Below are 21,848 nucleotides of genomic sequence, written 5' to 3'. Positions count from 1 at the left end.
TTAGAGACCTTGCGCTCCTCCACCTTCCATTTGAGGATACCCTACAGCTGCTTAATAGGGTTTAGGTCTGGGTCTTACAGTCTTGGCCAGTCCATCCCCTTTACCTTCAGCTTCTTTAGCAAGGCAGTGGTCATCTTGGAGGTGTGTTTGGGATCGTTATGTTGGAATACTGCCCTGCGGCCCAGTCTCTGAAGGGAGGGGATCATGCTCTGCTTCAGTATGTCACAGTACATGTTGGCATTCATTGTTCCCTCAATGATCTGTAGCTCCCCAGTGCTGGCAGAACTCATGCAACCCCAGACCATGACACTCCCAGCACCATGCTTGACTGTAACACACTTGTCTTTGTACTCCTCACCTGGTTGCTGCCACACACGCTTGACATCTGAACCAAATATGTTTATCTTGGTCTCATCAGACCACAGAACATGGTTCCAGTAATCCATGTCCTTAGTCTGCTTGTCTTCAGCAAACTGTTTGTGGGCTTTCTTGTGCATCATATATAGAAGAGACTTCCTTCTGGGACGACAGGCATGTAGACCAATTTGATGCAGTGTGTGGCGTATGGTCTGAGCACTGACAGGCTGACCCCCCACCCCTTCAACCTCTGCAGCACTCATACTTCTATCTTCCAAAGACAACCTTGAGTTATTCTGAGGGGATGGTAAATTTACACTGTTATACAAGCTGTACACTCACTACTTTACATTGTAGCAAAGTGTCATTTCTTCAGTGTTGTCACTTGAAAAGATAGAATAAAACATTTACAAAAATGTGAGGGGTGTACTCACTTTTGTGAGATACTGTATATAGGGGAAGTTACTTAAAGGAACCCTTGCATACTGGTCTTGAAACCAGTGGGTTAGCATGACAGCCAGGCGCCCAGTATTGGGGGGTTCATAAAATATGGGGCTTCCCTGTGCAAATCTTGGGGCAATAAAAGACTCGTGGTGCATTCCATCTCAATATCTGACCGCTCGGCAGGAGCGACTCGCCAATTATAATATGGATCCAAGGAGACGCGGGACATGGAGATCATCACCTCAAGAGCTCTCACAACCTCCAGGTTTCCCCGTAACAAGCTTTTAAGTGTGATTTGTAAATAACGCTCCTTAATAAAAGCTGCAGATCCTCCATGTCAATTAGTGTGTGTGACTGCTAACAATAATAAGCAATTAGCTGGATAATGCAAGACCATATTCATTTGTCTACTAGGTAATGGACTACCTCACTGCGCAGAAGACCTCAATGCAGAGGCATGGCGGGAAGACACATTATAAAGTCCTGCTGGTGCTCTTAAAGGGAACCTGGGTTTACATTGGCGATTAGAAGGCTGGCAAGTCACTGCTGGGAAGGGGGAGCAGGGGCTGCTGAGTCACTGCCGGGAGGGGGGAGCAGGGGGTGCTGAGCTGCTGAGTCACTGCCGGGAGGGGGGGAGCAGGGGGTGCTGAGCTGCTGAGTCACTGCCGGGAGGGGGGAGCAGAAGAAGCTAGACTGATGAGTCCTTTCTGGGAAGGGGATGCAGGGAGTGTTGAGTCAATGTTGTTTGATGGAAGCAGTGGGTGCTGAGCCACTGCTGGAAGGGGGAGCAGGGCAAAATAAGCTGCTAAGTCACTGCTGGGAGGGGGGAGAAGGGGGGTGCTGAGCTTGTGATTGACTGCTGGGAGGTGAGAGCAGGGCATGCTGAGCTTCCTGGTCACTGCTGGGAGGTGGGGGCAGAGGAAGCTAGCTTGAGTCACTACTTGTGAGTCAGGTTATGCCAAGCTGCCGAGTCACTGCTGGGAGGAGGAGCAGAGGAAGCTAGCTTGAGTCACTACTTGGGGAGTCGGGGGATGCCAAGCTGCTGAGTTACTGCTGGGAGCAGTGGGTTCTGTGCTGCTGAGTCACTACTGGAAGGGGGAGCAGGGTAAAAATGAGCTGCTGGGTCACTACTATGATAAAACAAACAAGGGATGTTGAGCTTTTGAGTTACTGCTGGGTGAGGGGAGCAGAGAGAGCCAAGTTGAGTCATTGTTGGGGTTGGGGGGGGGGCAGGGGGTGCTAATTCTGCTGAGAGGTAGGAGCAGTGAGTTACTGCTGGAAGGGAGTGCAGGGTACGATGAGCTGCTGGGTCCCTACTGGGAGAATGGAGTAGGGGGCGCTGAGCTTTTGAGTCACTGCTAGGAGGGGGAAGCAGAGGAAGCTAGCCTGAGGAGTCAGTGTTGGTAGGGGGGAGCAGGGGGGACCGAGTTACTAAGTCCCTGTGGTGAGAAGGAAGCAAGGGGAACTGAGGAAGTTCTGGAACTAGGCCATTACTTTAGCGCTCCTGGAGGATGAATTCCTCCACAGTGCCAGCAGCTACAGAGGTCAGTGAGGGCTCATAGGTAAATACTGGAAGGTTTACTTTAAAATGTAACATTTTCAACCTTTGAATTATAACTTTGTTTTTTAGAACAGTACGGAGTAATTATCTGCATTAGGAATTATTCCGTCATCCATTGTCGGGCGCCGAGCGTTCCTAAAACAAAGCGACTGAATAAAGTATTTTGTCTTTTTGTTAGTAGGAAGCAGCAAACTAGATACTTGTTATTTTGCCACCATCCTCCCCTCCGAATGTTTTTCTCTCTCTCTTTTTTTTTTCACCGGCGCTTTGTTTAAGCAGCACATCAAGCACAAGAAAATTACTATTCTATTAAAGAAGGCAATGAGATTATGTATTGATCTTCCCATTCAGGTCAGTTTATTAAAAGGAAGAAAATAAACATAACTATTCAATTTGTTCTCGGAGCGGTTCGTACGTATGGATTCCTCGCCCCCCATGATGTCATAATTCGGACCATTCATCACGGGCTTTGTGCATTCAGGGGAGAGGGGGGTCAGGAGTCACGCCCGATACAGATAATATCTTGGGCTTGGCTACTTAACAAACCGCAGAGAATCTGGATCTATGCTAATCGCCCGTCACCCCGCGCCTTTCGTCTGTATCTTTGACCTCTGCACCCTGAGAGCATAAAGAGAGTCATCTTCTATGGGACAAACGGCCCTCTATGTTCTTGTGTTGTGCGTCTTCCAGGAGAGAACGCTATGGGATAAATCAGACACGCACATCCACAGCTCCCTATACACAGGCTGATGAAAGCTATTTGGTCAGATAATCACTTGGCTGTTATTTGTAGGAGGAAACCGGAGCAGCCATAGGGACCCCCCCCCCCTCAAAAAAAAACAAGGGGAGGACAGGCTGGCGGTAAATCAATGCAGGACCCCACCACTCTGCTACAAGCCTGCTGTACAAGACCCTGGAAACTTTCCCGTTAATGAGTTGAGTTGCATCGTGATATAGAGCGGTCTTACCCCGAAGGGTCCCGAGACGCTTACAAACACAAACACATACAACTACTAGGGCCAATTTATAGACAGGATCTGATTAACCTACCAGCATGTCTTTGGAGTGTGGGAGGAAACCGGAGTACTCGGAGGAAACCCACGCAGGCACAGGGAGAACATGCAAACTCCAGGCAGATGGTGTCGTAGTCGGTATTTGAATCAACGACCCTATTGCTGCTAGGTGAGAGAGTGCTAACCACTACACCACTGTGCTGCCCTAATGGACAGACTTTTCCTCATCTAGCAAAGTGCCACGTATCAGCCCCCAGATCAGGCAGGAGAAAGGTCAGCCTTTTACATGAGTGGGGGGCTTAAAGGGTCACTGAACCCACATCATTAAAAAAAATATCAATACAGGAGATAAGATTCCTTTTCTGTATTTTGCAAAAAACCTGGTTGATCCTGCTGCTCTCCATCACCATCTTCTGTTCATGTCCCCAATTCAGCTAGAGATTTTTCAAAGCAGTGTTGGCAGCTCTGCACATGCTCCGTTTTCAGTGAGTTTCTAATGCTGAGCCTTTCCTCCCTATCACATCTGAGCAGCCCATGTGACTATAGAGTCACAGGTCGTCATCTACACAGTGGTAAACAGCCACCCACTCCCTTCCTCTTCCTCCATGCCCACTAACCAGCTAAACACAATGGGATGGGATTTTAAAAGTGGATTAATGGAGGCTTCACCTCCCTCTTATTCTAATGGCCCGTACACACAAGCGGAATCTCCATCTGAAAAATCTTGGATGGTTTTTCCGAAGGAATTCCGCTCAAGCTTGGCTTGCATACACAGTCTCACAAAAGTTCTCTAAACTTTCGGTCGTCAAGAAGAACACTACGACGAGCCAAGAAAATGAAGTTCAATGCTTCCGAGCATGCAAATTGTTTCTGAGCATGCGTAGGAATTTTGCACGTCGGAATTGCTACAGACGATCGAAATTTCCAATCTGAACTTTTTCGCCGGAAAAATAGAGAACCTGCTCTCAATCTTTTGCTGGCTGGGAGCATACACACAGACGGAATTTCCGACCAAAAAGCTCTCATCGGACTATTGACTCCTGATCTTCCTCTTCTGGGGTCCCCCACTGGCGCTCCCGGCCCCTCCCTCCTGCCAAGTGCCCCCTATAGCAAGCAGTGGCTCGGGAGCGAGCAGCTTAATATGGTGGCCCCTGAGCTGATTACCTCCCAAAGCCGCTGCTCTGTGTCCATTCACACACAGAGTTCGGCTTGGCACCGCCCCCGCTCTCTCCTCACTGGGTGTGATTGACAGTAGGGGGAGCCAATGAGGAGGAAGAAACCCGGGAGAGCCGCTGGTCTCGTGCACATCGCTGGATTGAGATGGGGCTCAGGTAAATATTAGGGGCAGGGCTGCTGCACAAAGTTTTTTGTTACCTTTATGCATAGAAGCAACAACCTTAAGCCATTTACAACCACAAATTTTTAGTTTTAAAAATGTTTTTTTAATACGTTTTTTGCACGTGCAAAAAAAATAAATAAAAAAAGCAAAAATGTCTCTGGCATGGGAGTAGGATTATGTAGTTTATTTAGATTCACACAAATCTAAGCAGGAATCTTCTTTAATCTGTAGATCACACCCCACCAACACAGAATTATAACAATAAGAATTGCAGATGTATCAAGTAAAGCCTGATTACAGATCATTGTTCAGAGTGTGGAAGCCTTTATTTGCTGAGCCCATCTAGACTATGAAGAATGCTGCGTATTCTCTACAGTGGGCTCAGAATAATAAGGAAAAAAAAAAAGAGAACACCTAAAACTTTGTAAACAGCCAGGGCAGCTTTACAACCGCAGAAGTTGGTTACAGACGCGCAGGGGAAATCTGCATTTTAAATTCCAAGGATCTCTTCCAATTTCCCCCTTGGAGTTGCACTTTAATATGCCAAGGTAAGACGGTCTCAGCGGAGGAGCGCACCACAGCCCGGGGTCGCCCTTCCAGCGAACCAACAGCCGATGCTCAGAAGCCATTAAAAATAAATCCACGCTGCGCAAGCGACGCACGCAGAAAACACACACAGCAACAACGCAGAGGAAATATTTAATTAAGCCGCTCGCAAAAGAGAAGAAGAAAAAAAAAAAATTAATTCTCACAAACATCTCTTCCCTTGTTTTGGAAATGAGAAGCCTTTAGCTTTACCTACAAACATGTTAATTGGCGTACTCTTTATGCAAATGTATGCAGTTTGATTTCGGCGGCGGATATTAATCTAAAGGCTGCGTGCAGCCGTCACTCTCTGGTGAGTCTGGAAGGTGAGTCGAGGGAGGAGGCGGGTGCTGAACCCTCGTATAGGGAAGGAGGTGTTGCCATACCTGAGAGGGTACGAGGGACAGAAGGGTGGATTATGTTGGTTAAAGCTGAAAAAAAAAAAAAAAAAAAAAAAAAACGCTTTCCCATGCAGTGAGGCTGTGCTCTTTTTTGTCTAGGGGATTTGAGAATGAAAATGTACTTACCTAATCCTCCCCACACGTGGTCCCCTGTGGCTCCTGCACCCCCCCCCTCCCCCCGCGGTCTAGCAATCTTGTACGATGGACTGTTGCCGATGTCATCATACCCATAGACCTGCTCTGGACACGAGGAGGACATTAGGAACAGTCCATGCTCAATCTTGTGGTGGTGCCGTTTGCAAGTGGAGTGGAGGATCGGGGGGAGTAGAAGCTTTCTCCAATCGGCTAGACCCATAGTCTCCAAACTGAGGCCCAGGGGCCAGATATGGCCCTTTACTTGTCTTTTTTTGGCCCATGTAGCACTATGTCTCCCATTGGGGCAAAATTCCGGTCACTAATACCAATAGATTACTGTTCGTACCACCAACCCCAACAATGGGGCACCATTCTTCCCACTGACGCCAACAATGGGGCACCATTCTTCCCACTGACGCCAACAATGGGACACCATTCTTCCCACTGACGCCAACAATGGGGCACCATTCTTCCCACTGACGCCAACAATGGGGCACCATTCTTCCCACTGACACCAACAATGGGGCACCATTCTTCCCACTGACACCAACAATGGGGCACTATTCTTGCCACTGGTACCAACAAAGGGGTACTATTCTACCCACTGGTGCCAACAATGGGGCAATATTCTTCCCACTGGTACCAACAATGGGGAACTACTCTTCCCACTGACACCAACAATGGGACACTATTCTTGCCACTGGTACCAACAAAGGGGTACTAATCTACCCACTGGTGCCAACAATGGGGCAATATTCTTCCCACTGGTACCAACAATGGGGAACTACTCTTCCCACTGACACCAACAATGGGACACTATTCTTGCCACTGGTACCAACAAAGGGGTACTAATCTACCCACTGGTGCCAACAATGGGGCAATATTCTTCCCACTGGTACCAACAATGGGGAACTACTCTTCCCACTGACACCAACAATGGGGCACTATTCTTGCCATTGGTACCATCAAAGGGGTACTATTTTTCCCACTGGTACCAACAATGGGGCACTATTCGTCCCACTGGTACCAACAACAGGGAACTACTCTTATCACTGACGCCAATGGGGCACTATTCTTGCCATTGACACCAACAATGGGGCACTATTCCTTCCCCTGACACAAATGATGGGGCACAATTTCTCCTCCTAATACCAACAATAGGGCAATAATCATCCCACTATTACCAATAATAGGGCATTGTTTGATCCCATTGACACTATGGTATTTTCTACTCACACTGGCCACTGTACTGCACCCTCAAAGTCTGAGGGATAGTTAATTGGCCTTTTGTTTAGAAAGTTTTGAGATCCCTGCCCTAGACAAAAACCTGCAGGTGAATAATTTTTTATTTTTTTTGCTCGGAGTTGGGCCTTAAAGTTGCCCAAAAGTGGGGGTTCTCATTTATCCAGGTCAATGGTATATCCAGTAATACTCAACCAGACTTGTTCTGCAATGTTGATGGTATTTTGTAGCTTATCCAAGCTTCTTCTTCAGTTCTGAGTGTCCGGAAGATTCTTTGGCACAGGTTTCTCCAGAGATTGTTAGGGGTTCCTTGAGCAATGACCAGTTTTGGCCTCTCATATAAGATCCCACTAACACCATTAATTTTTTTTAGCCATCTGTATTCTTCTCAATGACCACAAGTGTAAGAAACATTAGTCCCATGATCACGTATCATGAGTTGTAGATACCAATATATTTTAGCAGGGGTTCTCCGAGACCAGAAAGTTATTTTAAGTATTCGTCAAGGTTGAGAAAATCTGTCCCAGCATTTATATCCACACTGGTAGCACAGACATCTTTATCCAATGAATGAATGAATTGTTCCAGACCAGGTGTGAAAGTTGGGGAAGCACCTTTTCTAGATATATAATCCCATTCTTGGCATCAGGGGATCTACAAAGGTGATAAATATTTGAGTCATATGGCCAAAGGCTCTATAAGTGAAGAGCTTAGCCAGTTATAACCAGTACTACTAAATCGCATTAAACTGGATTTGTCTTATAATGGTGAAGACGTTTCATAGCTTAGCCAAGCCAATTCTTCAGTCCTAATGAGCATTAGGAAGATGCCCCAGCATTCACATCCACACAGGGAGCAGACACCTTAATCCAATCACCATGGAGTATGTCAAAGCAGATGCTGATTGTCCAAGAACAGCATGTGAGGTGTGAAAGTTGTGGGACCCCCCCCCCCCCCGTTCTTCATACATTAATCCCATCCTTGGTGTCAGGAGGTCTGCAGACTTACTAATCATTTGATTCATATGGCAGAAGGTTCTGAAAGCGAAGTGCTTAGCCAACTACTATAGCTAGTAGAGGTTAGTCAAATGCCGCGTACACACGAGCGGACTGTATGGCGTACTTAGTCCGTCGAAACACATTTCAGCGGACAATCCGCTCGTGTGTGGGCTTCAGCTGACTTTTTCAGCGTGCAGTCCGGCGTACTAAGTATTTCGTTTTTTTCGAAATTCTGTCCGTCGTACTTTGGTTTCAGCGGACAATACGGTCGTCAGTATGCTAGTTCGACGGACTAAGTATGGCGCATGCCCAGAAAGGATTTACACGGCGGAAGGGTGCTTTGCTGTGTCTTGGACTTCCTATTTCTAGTCCCGTCGTACGTGCTGTACACGTCATCGCGCAAGCTTTCGACGGACTGTTTGTGCATCCGTGTGTGGTCAAGTCCGTTCAGTGGAAAGTACGACGGACTGTCCGTCGGATTGTATGACGAACTAAGTATGCCATACAGTCCGCTCGTGTGTACGCGGCATAATTCAACTGGACTTATTTTGTAAGACCCCTTTCACACTGGGGCATTTTTCAGGCATTTTTCAGGCGCTTTAGTGTTAAAAAAAAAAAGCGCCTGTAAAGCGTTTGAAAGAAGCCGCAACTGCAATCCCAATGTAAAAGCCTGAGTGCTTTCACACTGAAGCGCTGCGCTGGTAGGGCGTCAAAAAAAGTCCTGCAAGCAGCTTCTTTGCAGCGCTTTTGGAGCGGTGAATACAACTCTCCTAAAGTGCCCCTTCCCATTGAAATCAATGGGAAGCGCCTGAAAAACGTCTGAAAAGCGCTTTTGGCAGCAGTGTTTTGTGGGCGCTTTTAACACTTTATTTGGCCACTAGCAGGGGTTAAAAGTGCCCCAATAGCACTCTAAAAATGCTGGTAAAGCGCTGCTAGTTTAAACGGTGCTTTACGAGTGTTTTTCGAGCACTGACATTGTGAAAGGGCTCTTAAAGCACTCGGGCTTTCACATTGGGACTGCAGATGAGGCTTCTTTCAAGCGCTTCACAGGCGCTTTTTTTAACGCTAAAGTGCTTGAAAAACACCTGAAAAACGCCCCAGTGTGAAAGGGGTCTAATGCTGAAAATGTTCCTTCAAGATTGTCAAATCTACTTCTTTTTTTTTTCAGTTTTAATGTGTCATTGCTAAGAAGTGACAATTCACACCATGTGACTTGAATGACTGATGTCCATCTAGACTTGAGGACACCAAGAATGTCACCAATTAACTAAAGAGGGCGGTTTCACAACTTTCACGCCTCTCATTCCTGTTCTTGGACAATCAACATCTACCTTGAACCATTCCATGGCGATTGGTTTAAGGCGTCTCTGCTCCCTGTGTGGATATAAATGCTGCGTTATCTTCTTGACACTCATTAGAACCTACAGAACGTCTTCAACATGACAGAACACGTCTGGTCGAATGTGACCAACTACTACTAGCTATAATAGCTGGCTAAGCACTTCTGGGTTAAATTGCACCAGGCCTACCATCTGCATGGAATTACTGCAGTTTTCCCCCACTGACCAAAAATTACTGGAAGACAAATCGGTTCCCACCCAAACTGGGCATGGTGGGTGTAACTGTGGTGAGGGGATATTAGACTGTACGCTCCTATAGTGCCGGTGCTGAGGGCTGTAAATATTCTATACAGCAGTGGTTCCCAACACTGTCCTCAAGTGCCTCCACAACAGGCCATGTTTGCAGGTTTTCCTTTATCTTGCACAGGTGCTTTAAATCAGAGTCCATGGCTTGGAATTTTGACAGCTGTTTTATCTAAGAGAAATTCCCAAAACATGGCCTGTTGGGGGTATTGGAGGACAGGGTTGAGAAGCACTGCTGCACAGTACCATGGAAAGCCCCACTATAGATAAAGAAAAGGAAGTAACATGATGATAGGGGAATAACATTTAACACCCAGACATCCACAGTCTGCAGAGCATTCTGAGGCATGCCTCTCAGACATTAGATCCAAGTTCTATTTTAGAACTAGGAGCGTGCAGCAGTGCATGCTCCTATTTCGAGGCCGGCCACTCTGTAATCAACCTACCTTACAGTCTACACTAAAAATCAGGAGCCAATAAGCTTGATTCCTCATTCCGTGACCATCATGGTGAGATGATGTGGTCACATGAGCTTGTTTACAAACAAAACTCAGCTGCCAAAAGTGAGGTGATCACATCAGTTTGTTTATAAATAAACCTGCAGGATTCATCTACCACAGTAAGGTATCACATGTGTTTGTTTACAAACGTGCAGATTTCAGCTACCGAGGTGATCACATGATTTTGTATACAAACAAGCCTACAAACTTCAGCTGCAACAGAGGCGGTCACATGCGTTTGTTTACAAACAAACCAGGGGCCTTAGTGGGCAGTTAGGTGACTGCAGCTTGTTTACAAACAAACCTGCAGGCTTCAGCCGCCACAGTGAGCTGATCACATGATCTTGTTTGCAAAGTGGCAGCTGAAAGAGGAAGTAAACCCTTCCAAACAACTTGGACCTATAGGTAAGCCTAGATTAAGGCTTACCTGTAGGTCCAAGCAATTTTTCCTAAACCTATATGGTTTAGGAGATATTTGCCCGAAAATGGGCACAGCTGTCTACGGCGCATGCGCCGTAGACAGCGGCGCGCAGGCGCACTAAATGCGGCAAATCCAAGAATGGATTTGCCTAATTTGTCGACTCCCGTGCGCATGCACGGGAGTGACGTCATCGCGGCTTCGCCGTATGGCAGCGGCGGAGCTGCGAGACGCGACTCCCGTGCGCATGCGCGGGAGTGACGTCATCGCGGCTGCGCCGCTGTGATTCGTCGGAGCTGCGAGACGCCACCAGCAACATGGATGCGGCGGACTACAGGGGACAGCGGCGACTTCGCTGGCTCCTGTGTCAGGTAAGTGACACATAATGAGCTACTATGCGATGCATAGTAGTCCATTATGCTTTACCTTTGCAGGGAAAAAAAGAGGAAGTAAACCCATCAGGGTTTACTTCCTCTTGAAGCTAGTGGGAGAAATAGTTTCCCATCATTGGTGTCAGTGGGAGGAGTAGTGTCCCATCATTGGAGTCAGTGGGGTGAGTAGTGTCCCATCATTGGTGTCAGTGGGGGGAATTGTGTCCCATCATTGGTGTCAGTGGGAGGAATAGTGGCCCATCATTGGTGTCAGTGGGGGGAATAGTGTCCCATCATTGGTGTCAGTGGGGGGAATAGTGCCCCATCATTGGTGTCAGTGGGGTGGAGTAGTGTCCCATCATTGGTGTCAGTGGGAGGAATAGTGGCTCATCATTGGTGTCAGTGGGAGGAATAGTGGCCCATCATTGGTGTCAGTGGGAGGAATAGTGGCCCATCATTGGTGTCAGTGGGAGGAATAGTGGCCCATCATTGGTGTCAGTGGGAGGAATAGTGGCCCATCATTGGTGTCAGTGGGAGGAATAGTGGCCCATCATTGGTGTCAGTGGGAGGAATAGTGGCCCATCATTGGTGTCAGTGGGAGGAATAGTGGCCCATAATCGATGTCAGTGGGAGGAATAGTGTCTCTAATGAGTTGCCTGACCCCCACCCCCCCCACTTCCAGTGCCTGAAATATGTTAAACAGCACTTTGTGATGTGAAGGTGATATAAAAGGTGGATTTTAGCAGCAATCTTAGTAATTATAAAGATCAATTTTCTGCAGTAAATATGCTTAAAAGTGATGTGTTTTCCCAATTTGTCCACATAATTCTTCTATATGTGCTTGTCTGGGAACATGGGAACCTAAAACAAACCGTTGCCTGAAATCAAATGACGGTCATCTTCTGGGGCTCTTTATACGCACACTATGCTTAGATTTCCGGGAAGGTAAAAGGGCATTTCCCAGCATACTCCGGGTTCCAGTCTTCCAGGGAGATCCGATATTAGAGTTGTGTAAAGGGAAGATGGTATATCCCTTTTCCATACACAATATACATCACCATTAAACATTACACTCCGCCACATTTGCCTGCAGCTAGCATCCACATAGCAAGGAAAGCCCAGCGACAGACGTTTCCATTAACAGACCCCTTCATAAAAGAGCCAAGATAGCGGAAAGTGACATGACACACACAATGTACACCAATGTAATTTAACAGAGCTATGAGGAGGACAGAGAACACACGATCCCCCCCCAGGGTACCCCCATGCCTTCCCCCTAAACACTGCCCTGGCATGTTTCATTGCTCCATAAATGGGCATTGTGATCACAACACAGCCCGGGCCCCCGAGTCACAACCGGCAGGAAAAGAGCAGAGCTTTTCTCAAAAAAGCACCTCTCCTTCCTTTTTGTACGACGACGACGGCTGCCACCATAAGCCTGGAGCAAATGCAAGAGAAGCAAGAAAGGCTTTTCAGGTCAAGACATATTAAAGAGTATCCAATCCCTGAAGCAAAATGTAATATATTGCAGGCTACCAGTCCTTGGAGAAGGCGGCTGCATTAGCTTTATTTATTAATGCTTTTTTCTTTAAAGGAAAACTCCAGGTATTCTAGTTTTTACATAGTTATAATGGTTCACCTTGGATCAAGTTAACTATGTTATAGCTCATACCTGTGGGATCCCTCTACAACAGGGGACTCCAAACATTCTAAAACAAAGGGCCAGAGTATCGTCCTTCAGGCAATAGGGGGCTGGACTGTGGGCAATGGGAGTAAACAACGAACCATCCTTGGTTCTATTGGGCGCAATAATGTCCCATTGTTGGTATTTAAGGAAGGAATAGTGTCAGTGGGAGGAATCGTGCCCCATCACTGGCATCAGTGGGAGGAATCGTGCCCCATCACTGGCATCAGTGGGAGGAATCGTGCCCCATCACTGGCATCAGTGGGAGGAATCGTGCCCCATCACTGGCATCAGTGGGAGGAATCGTGCCCCATCACTGGCATCAGTGGGAGGAATCGTGCCCCATCACTGGCATCAGTGGGAGGAATCGTGCCCCATCACTGGCATCAGTGGGAGGAATCGTGTCCCATCACTGGCATCAGTGGGAGGAATCGGGCTCCCATCACTGGCATCAGTGGGAGGAATCGGGCTCCCATCACTGGCATCAGTGGGAGGAATCGTGCACCCATCACTGGCATCAGTGGGAGGAATCGGGCTCCCATCACTGGCATCAGTGGGAGGAATCGTGCACCCATCACTGGCATCAGTGGGAGGAATCGTGCCCCATCACTGGCATCAGTGGGAGGAATCGTGCCCCATTATTGATATCTGTATGAGGAAAGGTGCCCCATTACTGGTGTCAGTGGATAGATGGAATGGTTTCCCAAAGACCAGAAAGACAAGCAAAGGACCACATCCGGCCCATGGGCTGCAGTTTGGAGACCACTGTTCTAGAAGCTGGAAAATCACTGTTGTAGACACTGCTACTCCATTGATCTCTACCAGATTTCGGGACCCGCGGTGGTGATTAGAGGAAAAAAGAGGTGGCAACCACAATGGCTTAGAAAAGTCAAGGGATTATGCAGCATTGGCTTTTCATTTAGAACAGGGGATTTTGAGGAAGATACGACAACCACAGCGACTCAGAACAGTCATGTGACTACGCAGAACTCCATGTTTACAAGAACAGAGGATTATGACGCTGGTAACCCAGAAACCCAACACTTGCCTGCTCCTTCCCCCAGAGCCTGAAACATGACACTGAGCCACAGATAGGCAAGACTAACTACATGTATTAGTGCCATTTGTTCCTACTCTCGTTTTTCTCTCTCCAGCTGGAAATGTGATCCGGTGTGTACACGAGTCACATGGAAGTCACAATGCTTATCTATCATTTTTCAGAGATTTTCTGCATATTCGTATCGCTATGTCTAATAAATGTATATACAGAAATCACGCGTCTCACATTGAGGTTTATTTACCAAAACCGGAGAGTGCAAAAGCTGGTGCAGCTCTGCATAGAAACCAATCCGCTTCCAGGTTTTATTGCCAAAGCTTAAAGCGGTTGTAAAGGCAGAATGATTTTTTTTTTTTATCTTAATGCATTCTGTGCATTAAGATAAAAAGCCTTCTGTGTGCAGCAGCCACCCTAATACTTACCTGAGGTCCCTCTCTGTCCACGAGTGTCTCAGCCGTCCAGATTCTCCTTCCTGATTGGCTGAGACACAGCAGCGTTGCCACTGTCTCCCGCTGCTGTCAAAGTCAGCTAGCCAATCAGGGGAGTGAGGGGCGGGGCCAGGCCGGGTCAGGGCTCAGTGTCTGAATGGACACAGGGAGCTGTGACTCAGCTCGGGTGCCCCCATAGCAACCTTCTGTGTGCAACTCACTCCACCCCCCCCCCCCCCCCCCCCCAGCACACCCAATACTTAGCTGAGCTCGATGTCAATACAGCGCTGTGCCCGAGAGCAGGATCACCGCTTGCTCTCTCCATCCTCACTGGACTCAGAGACAGCAGTGGGTGTAATTGGCTCCTGCTGCTGTCATTCACAGCCAGTGAGGAGGGAGCGGGGGGCTGGGCTGACCCCCGTGTGTGTGTGTGTGTGTGTGTGTGTGTGTGTGTGTGTGTGTGTCTATGGACATACAGAGATCGGCTCGGGATGGAGCATGCACAAGTGCCCCCCATAGTAAATCTTTTTTGCTATGGAGGCACTCAGCATTGGGAGAGGAGCCAATATGCTGGTGGAGGACCCGAGAAGTGAATGGTCGAGGCTGATCTGCACAAAACCATTACACAGAGAAGGCAAGTATGACATGCCTATTATAAATAAAAAAAAATAAAAAAAACACAACAACTTTAATAATACATCATAAAAGATTTTTTTAAAAACAGAGTTTAGTGTCACTTTAACAAAAGCAAACATCCATCTTCTGTGGCAGACAGGAATGATGGGGCTGGCAGGGAAGACGTTCTATGACCTGGTGGAAGCAGGATCATCGATCACAAACACAGAATAATACTTACGACTGATGGACGCTGCAGTTGTAAAAGACAAAATCCACGCTGGCGAACTTCTTCCCGGTCTCCTTGGACTTTAGATAAAGCTTCACAACTCTCTTGTCACCTACAAGATAAAACAAGACTGTCACCGGGCTATGCCGCCGTCAGCAGAAAATAATAATGGGGCATTGTCCTACGTCTTCCCGCCCTCTATAAAGGGAACACTGCGGTGGTATCCGTTATGGTCGTTTATATCCCCCATCGTTGCCCATTTATTTCACTGCCATTTTTCTCTGACAATTGCCGTAGATGTATCTGTATCTAGGAGGAGGTCACTGTATATTTATAACATGCAGCCTATAGGGGGTTCTGCCATTTAGGGAGGTTCACCCAATTCACGACCAGGCCAGTTTTTGCGGTACAGCACTGCGTTACGTGCGTAACTGACAATTGCGCGTCCGTCCGACATTACATAGTAGGTAGGGTTGAAAAAAAAGATAAGTCCATCAAGTCCAGCCTAGGTACCCAAATAAAATTGATGTCCCCCCCCCCCCCCCCACACACAAATTGAGTGCTTTTTTGGTGGTATTTGATCACCTCTGCCATTTTTTTTTTTTTTTTTGCGCTATAAAAAAAAAAAAAAAAGCTGACAATTAATGAAAAAAAATAAATAAAAAAAATTATATATATATATATATATATATATATATATATATATATATATATATTTTTTTTTTTTTTTTTTTCTTTACTTTCTGCTATAAAACATATCCAATTAAAAAAAAAGTAAAAAAAAAAAAAAAATCTAGTTCATCAATTTAGGCCTATATGTATTCTGTTACATATTTTTAGTTTACAAAAATGCCAATAAGCGTATATTGATTGGTTTGCACTAAAGTTCTACAAACTCGGCACATTACCTTTCACAATATAAAAAAAAAAATATATAAAATTGTGCTAACTTTACTGATGTCTTATTTTTTTAATTCAAAATGTGTATTTCTTTTTTGTGCAAATACGATGTGAAAAATTATTGCAACAACCGCCATTTTATTCTCTAGGGTGTCTAAAAAAAACATATAATCTTTGGGGGTTAGAGTCATTTTCTAGGAAAAAAAAAAAAAAAAACATTGTAACTTGTAAACACCAAGACTGAAAAATGGGCTCAGTCCTTACCTAGTTCAATCTACAGAAAAATCAGCACCCGATATCGGCTTTAAAGGCAGCTGAACAATCGGTATCGAGAATATTGGTTGACCCCTACTGTATACCATGGAAAGAATTTTGTTATTTCGGTTTTAAAAATGCAACAAAATAACTGTTGATCCTGCCAGAAATCCAGTGCGTTCCTGTGCACTCAGTTCTCTCCTGCAGACTACAGAACACCCCCCCCCCCCCCTTTCTGTTATGTAGATAAGGAGAGGAAAGAATGAGTTCTGTAGACTTAACATTTCCTTGCTTTCGATGAAGGCCTAAGGCCGAAACGCGTCAGTTTTTTGTATGATGTTATTGCTGTAATGCTTAGATAAATATTTTCTATGGAGAAGCTGTTGAGTTGCGGGCTGTACTTTCTATGGACCTTTTGTGAGCTTAAACCAGTTCCCGACTGGCGCACGCTGATGTACGTCGGCAGAATGGCATGGGCAGGCATATTGGCGTACAGGTACGTCCATTTTTATATGCCGCCCTGCCATCGTGTGCGCGCCACCGGCCATAATGTCACAGTCACAATAAAAATCGCTGATCGCCATTAGTATTAAAAAACTAAATTATTAATAAAAATGCCATAAAACTATCCCCTATATTGAAAACTCTATAACGTTTGCGCAAACCAATCAATAATCGCTTATTTGCGATTTTTTTTTACCAAAAATATGTAGAAGAATACGTATCGGCCTAAACTGAGGGAAAAAAGTTTTTTTTAATATATTTTTGGGGAATATTTATTATAACAGAAAGTAAAAATTAATGCGTTTTTTTTCAAAATTGTCGCTCTATTTTTGTTTATAGCGCAAAAAATAAAAACCGCAGGGGCGATCAAATACCACCAAAAGAAAGCTCTATTTGTGGGGAAAAAAAGGATGTAAATTTTGTTTGGGAACCACGTCGCACGACCGCGCAATTGTCAGTTAAAGCGTCGCAGTGCCGAATCGCAAAAAGTGCTCCGGTCTTAAGACAGCAAAATGGTCCGGTCTGAAAGTGAATACTCAGCCAGAGCACCGACCACTCTACACACCAACTATACTATATAGCGGTAGAGCTTGGGTGAGTTTTTCTCCAAACACACTTCCTGCCGTAGGGTGACAACGCTGCTCCTCTACAGAGTACAGCGAGTGAGCGTTGTCACCCGAGGACAGGAAGTGAATGTTACGGGCAGGATCATTAAGTGAAGGAAAATAAAAGAAAACAAATGCAGCCACCACAACTAAGATGGTAAGCTGCAATATATAAAATTTCTGTTGGTTTTAGATACTTTTTTTATTTGAGATTGGGGGGGGGGGGGGGGGTAATATTTTTCTTCATTATAAAAAATGTCCTCTGCCTGCTGCTCCCTTATCCAATGCTCAGCCGAGAGCGTGTAGCCTGAGCCCCGCCCACCCGCATGACATCACGCATCGTCCAAAAAACGGCCACTTTTGGATCATCTTATCCTCTGCCATGAACGTAAAGCAGCAGAACGGTTAAACTGGGGAATTAGCGATGGGATTAGGAACGAGGGGGGGGATGAGAGTTGGAAAACAAAGGTGGCTTCTGTTCTCAAACAAAAGTCAGCTCTTAAAAGGCGAATTAAGGAAAAGCGCACAAGAGCTGAGTAGGCGTTTTCTGACAAACTGGGTTCCTTTGTTGTGCGACTCGGCCTGCATTTATGAAGCTGGAATGAAGGCAGTAAACAGGCCGGTGTCTTCTGTGTCCCGGGCCGGAGTCCTGACGTCTGCGGTTTACCCGCACTGCGTCATACGCCAGACCTGACCCCCTCATCAGGCCAAGGGGACTCTGTGATGTCATTCGTTCCCCCCGCCCACTCACGGGGGAGTCGCCGGGTCATCTGCATCGCACCCAAACTTACTGGGGGGGGGGGGTGTAGATATGGGAGATGCGTGGATTGATCCTCATTTCATAAGTCGCCAGAAAGAGAACACAAAAAACAAAAGCTGCTCCTTATTTGTCCGCACATTGTATTTGGGTATAGAGGGACTCCTGTGATCCGACCTCATATCAGCCTCCCTGATATCGGCCTCCCTGATATCGGCCTCCCTGATATCGGCCTCCCTCATATCGGCCTCCCTCATATCGGCCTCCCTCATATCGGCCTCCCTCATATCGGCCTCCCTCATATCGGCCTCCCTCATATCGGCCTCCCTCATATCGGCCTCCCCTCATATCGGCCTCCCTCATATCGGCCTCCCTGATATCGGCCTCCCTGATATCGGCCTCCCTGATATCGGCCTCCCTGATATCGGCCTCCTGATATCGGCCTCCCTGATATCGGCCTCCCTGATATCGGCCTCCCTGATATCGGCCTCCCTGATATCGGCCTCCCTGTACAGCAGGGCTGGAGAGAGAGAGAGAAAGAAGCAGTTTCGCTAATTGCTTTATCAGGAGCTGTAAGGCATATATTGGCTACAGAGAAAATACAGAAAAAAAGAAATGCAAGATATCAACAAATACAGAAATTTTTTACAATTCATAATATACAGATGAAATATACATCCATATATTATGATTTGTAATAATTTTCTGTATTTGTTGATATCTTACATCTCTTTTTTTCTGTATTTTTCTTGTGTTTTCTTTTGTGTTCTTCTCTCCTGAAGAAGCAATTAGCGAAACATGTTGAGCCAACAGGCATTTATATAGCTTTATCTGCATTATATTGATCGTTATCATGCTGTGAACATTTTTATAAAGGTTTGTTTTATGAGAGTCAACATTTGTTTCACTCTTTTTAAATATTTTCCATATATTAATACAATTTTTGTTATTTTAAAATGTAAGGAGCCAATCAGTTCATGTGCTGACAAGGAGCATATCGATAGGAGGAGAGAGCAGAATGACAGCGGTCGGAGCTCATCACTCTGCTGCTTTCTCCTTCTCCAGTGCAAGAACCCGAATGTGACCGTTTATCAGAATCTGGCAGTCCCATCTACAGCAGGGCTAGAGAGTAAGAGGAAGCAGCACAAGGAGCCACTCAGTCCATATGATGACAAAAAGCATACTGATAGGAGGAGAGAGCAGCACGAAAAAGAGGAGTTCAATACCGTGCCGATTCTCCTTCTAAAGTGTAAGAATCCAAATGCAATTTATCGGAATATTGCAGTCCCTGATAGGAGGAGAGAGCAGAGTGACAGAGAGATGAGTTCAATACTGTGCTGCTTCTGCATTGTAAGTACCTAAATGTGACTTTGCAGCATCAGTCTCCTCCAGTCCCTCTACAGCAGGGTTGGAGTGTGAGAAGAAGCAGCGCAGCTTACTAATAGGAGAGCACAGAATGACAGAAAGATGAGCTCATCAGTGTGCTGCTTCTCCTTTTCATGTAAAGTAACTAGATGTGAGCCGATATCATCCCCCTGCAATCACTGTACAGCAGGGCTGGAGCATAAACGGAAGAAGCAGAAGAATCCAAGCAGTGCATCTGCAGACAAGGAGCATGCTGATAGGTGGAGAGAGCAGAGTGACAGAGACAAGCATATAACTGTGCTGCTTCTGCTTCTCCAGTGTAAGTACCTGGATATGACTTATCGCAATCTTGCAGTCCCTGTACAGCAGGGCTGTGGTGTGAGAGGAAGAAGCAACACAAGGACCCAATCAGTCCACATGTTGACAATAAGCGTACTGATAGGAGGAGAGAGCAGAGTGATAGAGAGGAGTTCAATACTGTGCTGCTTCTCCATTGTAAGTACCTAAATGTGATTTTGGAAAATCAGCCTCTTCCAGTCCCTCTACAGCAGGGCTGGAGTGTGAGTAGAGGAAGCAGTACAGCTTGCTGATAGGAGAGAGCAGAATGACAGGAAGACGATCGCATCACTGTGCTGCTTCTCCTTCTCAAATAAAGTAACTAGATGTGATCTGGTATCCGCCCCCTGAATTACCCGTACAGCAGGGCTGCAGTATGAAAGGAAGAAGCAGTGTAAGGACCCAATCAGTGCATCTGCAGACAAGGACCATGCTCATAGGAGGAGTGAACAGAGTGACAGATGAGCCTATCACTGTGCTGCTTCCCCTTCTGCATTGTAAGTATCCAAATGTGGCCAGATGTCAGCATCTTTCAGTTTCTCTGCAGCAGGGCTGGAGTATGGGAGGAAGAAACAACACAAGGAGCATGCAGATAGGAGGAGAGAACAGAGTAATAGAGAGATAAGCTCATCACTGTGCTGCTTCTGCTTCTCAAATTAAGCACCCAAAGGCTCCCTGCAATCCCTGTACAGCAGGGCTGGAGTACGAAAGGAAGAAGAAGCATAAGGAGCCAGTCAGTTCATCTGCAGACAACCATGCTAGGAGGAGAGAGCGGAGTGAGAGAGACAAGCCTATCACTGTGCTGCTTCTCCTTCTACATTGTAAGTACCTGGATGTGATCTGGTATCAGCCCCCTGCAGTACCTGTGCCCCCTGCAGTATGAAGCAACACAAGCAGCCAACCAGCCCATAGGCTGCCAAAGAGCAGCCTGATAGGAGAAGATAGCAGATATACAAGTTCCCACATCTCTCCTCTAGGCTGGAAAGCCTGAGATCAAAAAAACAAACAAAAAAAACCCAAAAAACAAAAAAAAAAACAGCGATCTCGGGCTTCCCAGCTAAAACGGCATGAGCCGTCACTGGAAGTGACCTCATGGCGTCGCTCTCGGCCTCCAAAAGGTCATAATGATGGCTGCGAACTATCTGACCCTTGGTCAGCTCTATGGTAAACGCCAGCCGATTCATTCTCCAGCTCCCTGGGAGAAGCGCACCGGAGGGCGGCGGGAGGACGGGGGACATACGCTAAAATCAATCAAGCGGTTCAAAAACTGCTATGATTGTTTTTATATGAGGGAATCGCCAGCAGGAGAAAAATAAAAATAAAAAAAAGATATCTGAAGGATGCCTGCAGCTGTAGCCATCATTCAGATTCAACCACTTGAAGCCCAGGACGTCATCTGACATCCACCTAGGGTTAAGTGGATAAGAACATTCGTTCGATTTTCTAATTGTTCATGGGGGGGGGGGGGGGGGGGGTCAAATCAACGTTTGTTTTTGACCACAGTGATGGGAAGATTCGAAGGACCAGAATAGAAAACTTTTCTTGATTCGATGAATGCTCTGACCAGTGTGTGGGGTTTTCATTCCGAAATAACATTCATTTTAAAATTGAATGTTAAAAAGGGGTTGTAAACCCTCCAGGCTTTTCACTTTAATACATTCTATGCATTAAGCCGAAAAACCTCCTGTGATGCAGCTGCCCCCCTAGAGCCCCCCCCCCCCCTTTTTCTTACCTGAACCTGATCTTTCCAGTGAAAGGGACAAGCACACCAGCCGGTGCCTCGGGTCCTGATTGGATAGATTGATAGCAGCACAGCCACCAGCTCCCGCTGCTGTCAATCAAATCCAATGACGCAGGAGCCGTGTCCTGCTGTCTGTGTCAATAGACAAAAAGCAGCAGGACACGGGAGAGCGCCCACACAAGTGCCCCAAGGGAGAGCGGCTCTTTCCAAAGGGGGAAATGGAGGAGAGGTGGAACCAGGAGTGCCGCTGGGGGATCCCAGAAAAGGAGGATCGGGGCCACTGTGTGCAAAACCAACTGCACAGAGGAGGCAAGTATGACAAGTTTTTTGTTGTTTTGTTTTTTTTGGTTGTTTTTTGGGGGGTT

At 46.4% G+C, this 21,848-nt stretch overlaps 1 protein-coding gene across 1 annotated transcript in view; it reads right to left on the bottom strand.

Annotated features, from left to right (window-relative positions):
• Positions 1-21,848, bottom strand: part of PLXNA1 (plexin A1) — a gene marked incomplete in the record, with an annotated part of 497,669 nt that overhangs the window by 183,130 nt on the left and 292,691 nt on the right. The window contains 1 exon segment of the mRNA XM_077451741.1: positions 15,033-15,132. Within this exon segment, the coding sequence (XP_077307867.1) occupies positions 15,033-15,132 (100 nt within the window).

The sequence above is a fragment of the Lithobates pipiens genome, unplaced genomic scaffold, assembly GCF_037356315.1.
Source record: "Lithobates pipiens isolate NorthernLeopardFrog02 unplaced genomic scaffold, aLitPip1_a1.2 Scaffold_23, whole genome shotgun sequence".
NCBI classification, from domain to species: Eukaryota; Metazoa; Chordata; class Amphibia; order Anura; family Ranidae; genus Lithobates; species Lithobates pipiens.
This window is presented reverse-complemented; position numbering and strand designations above follow the sequence as displayed.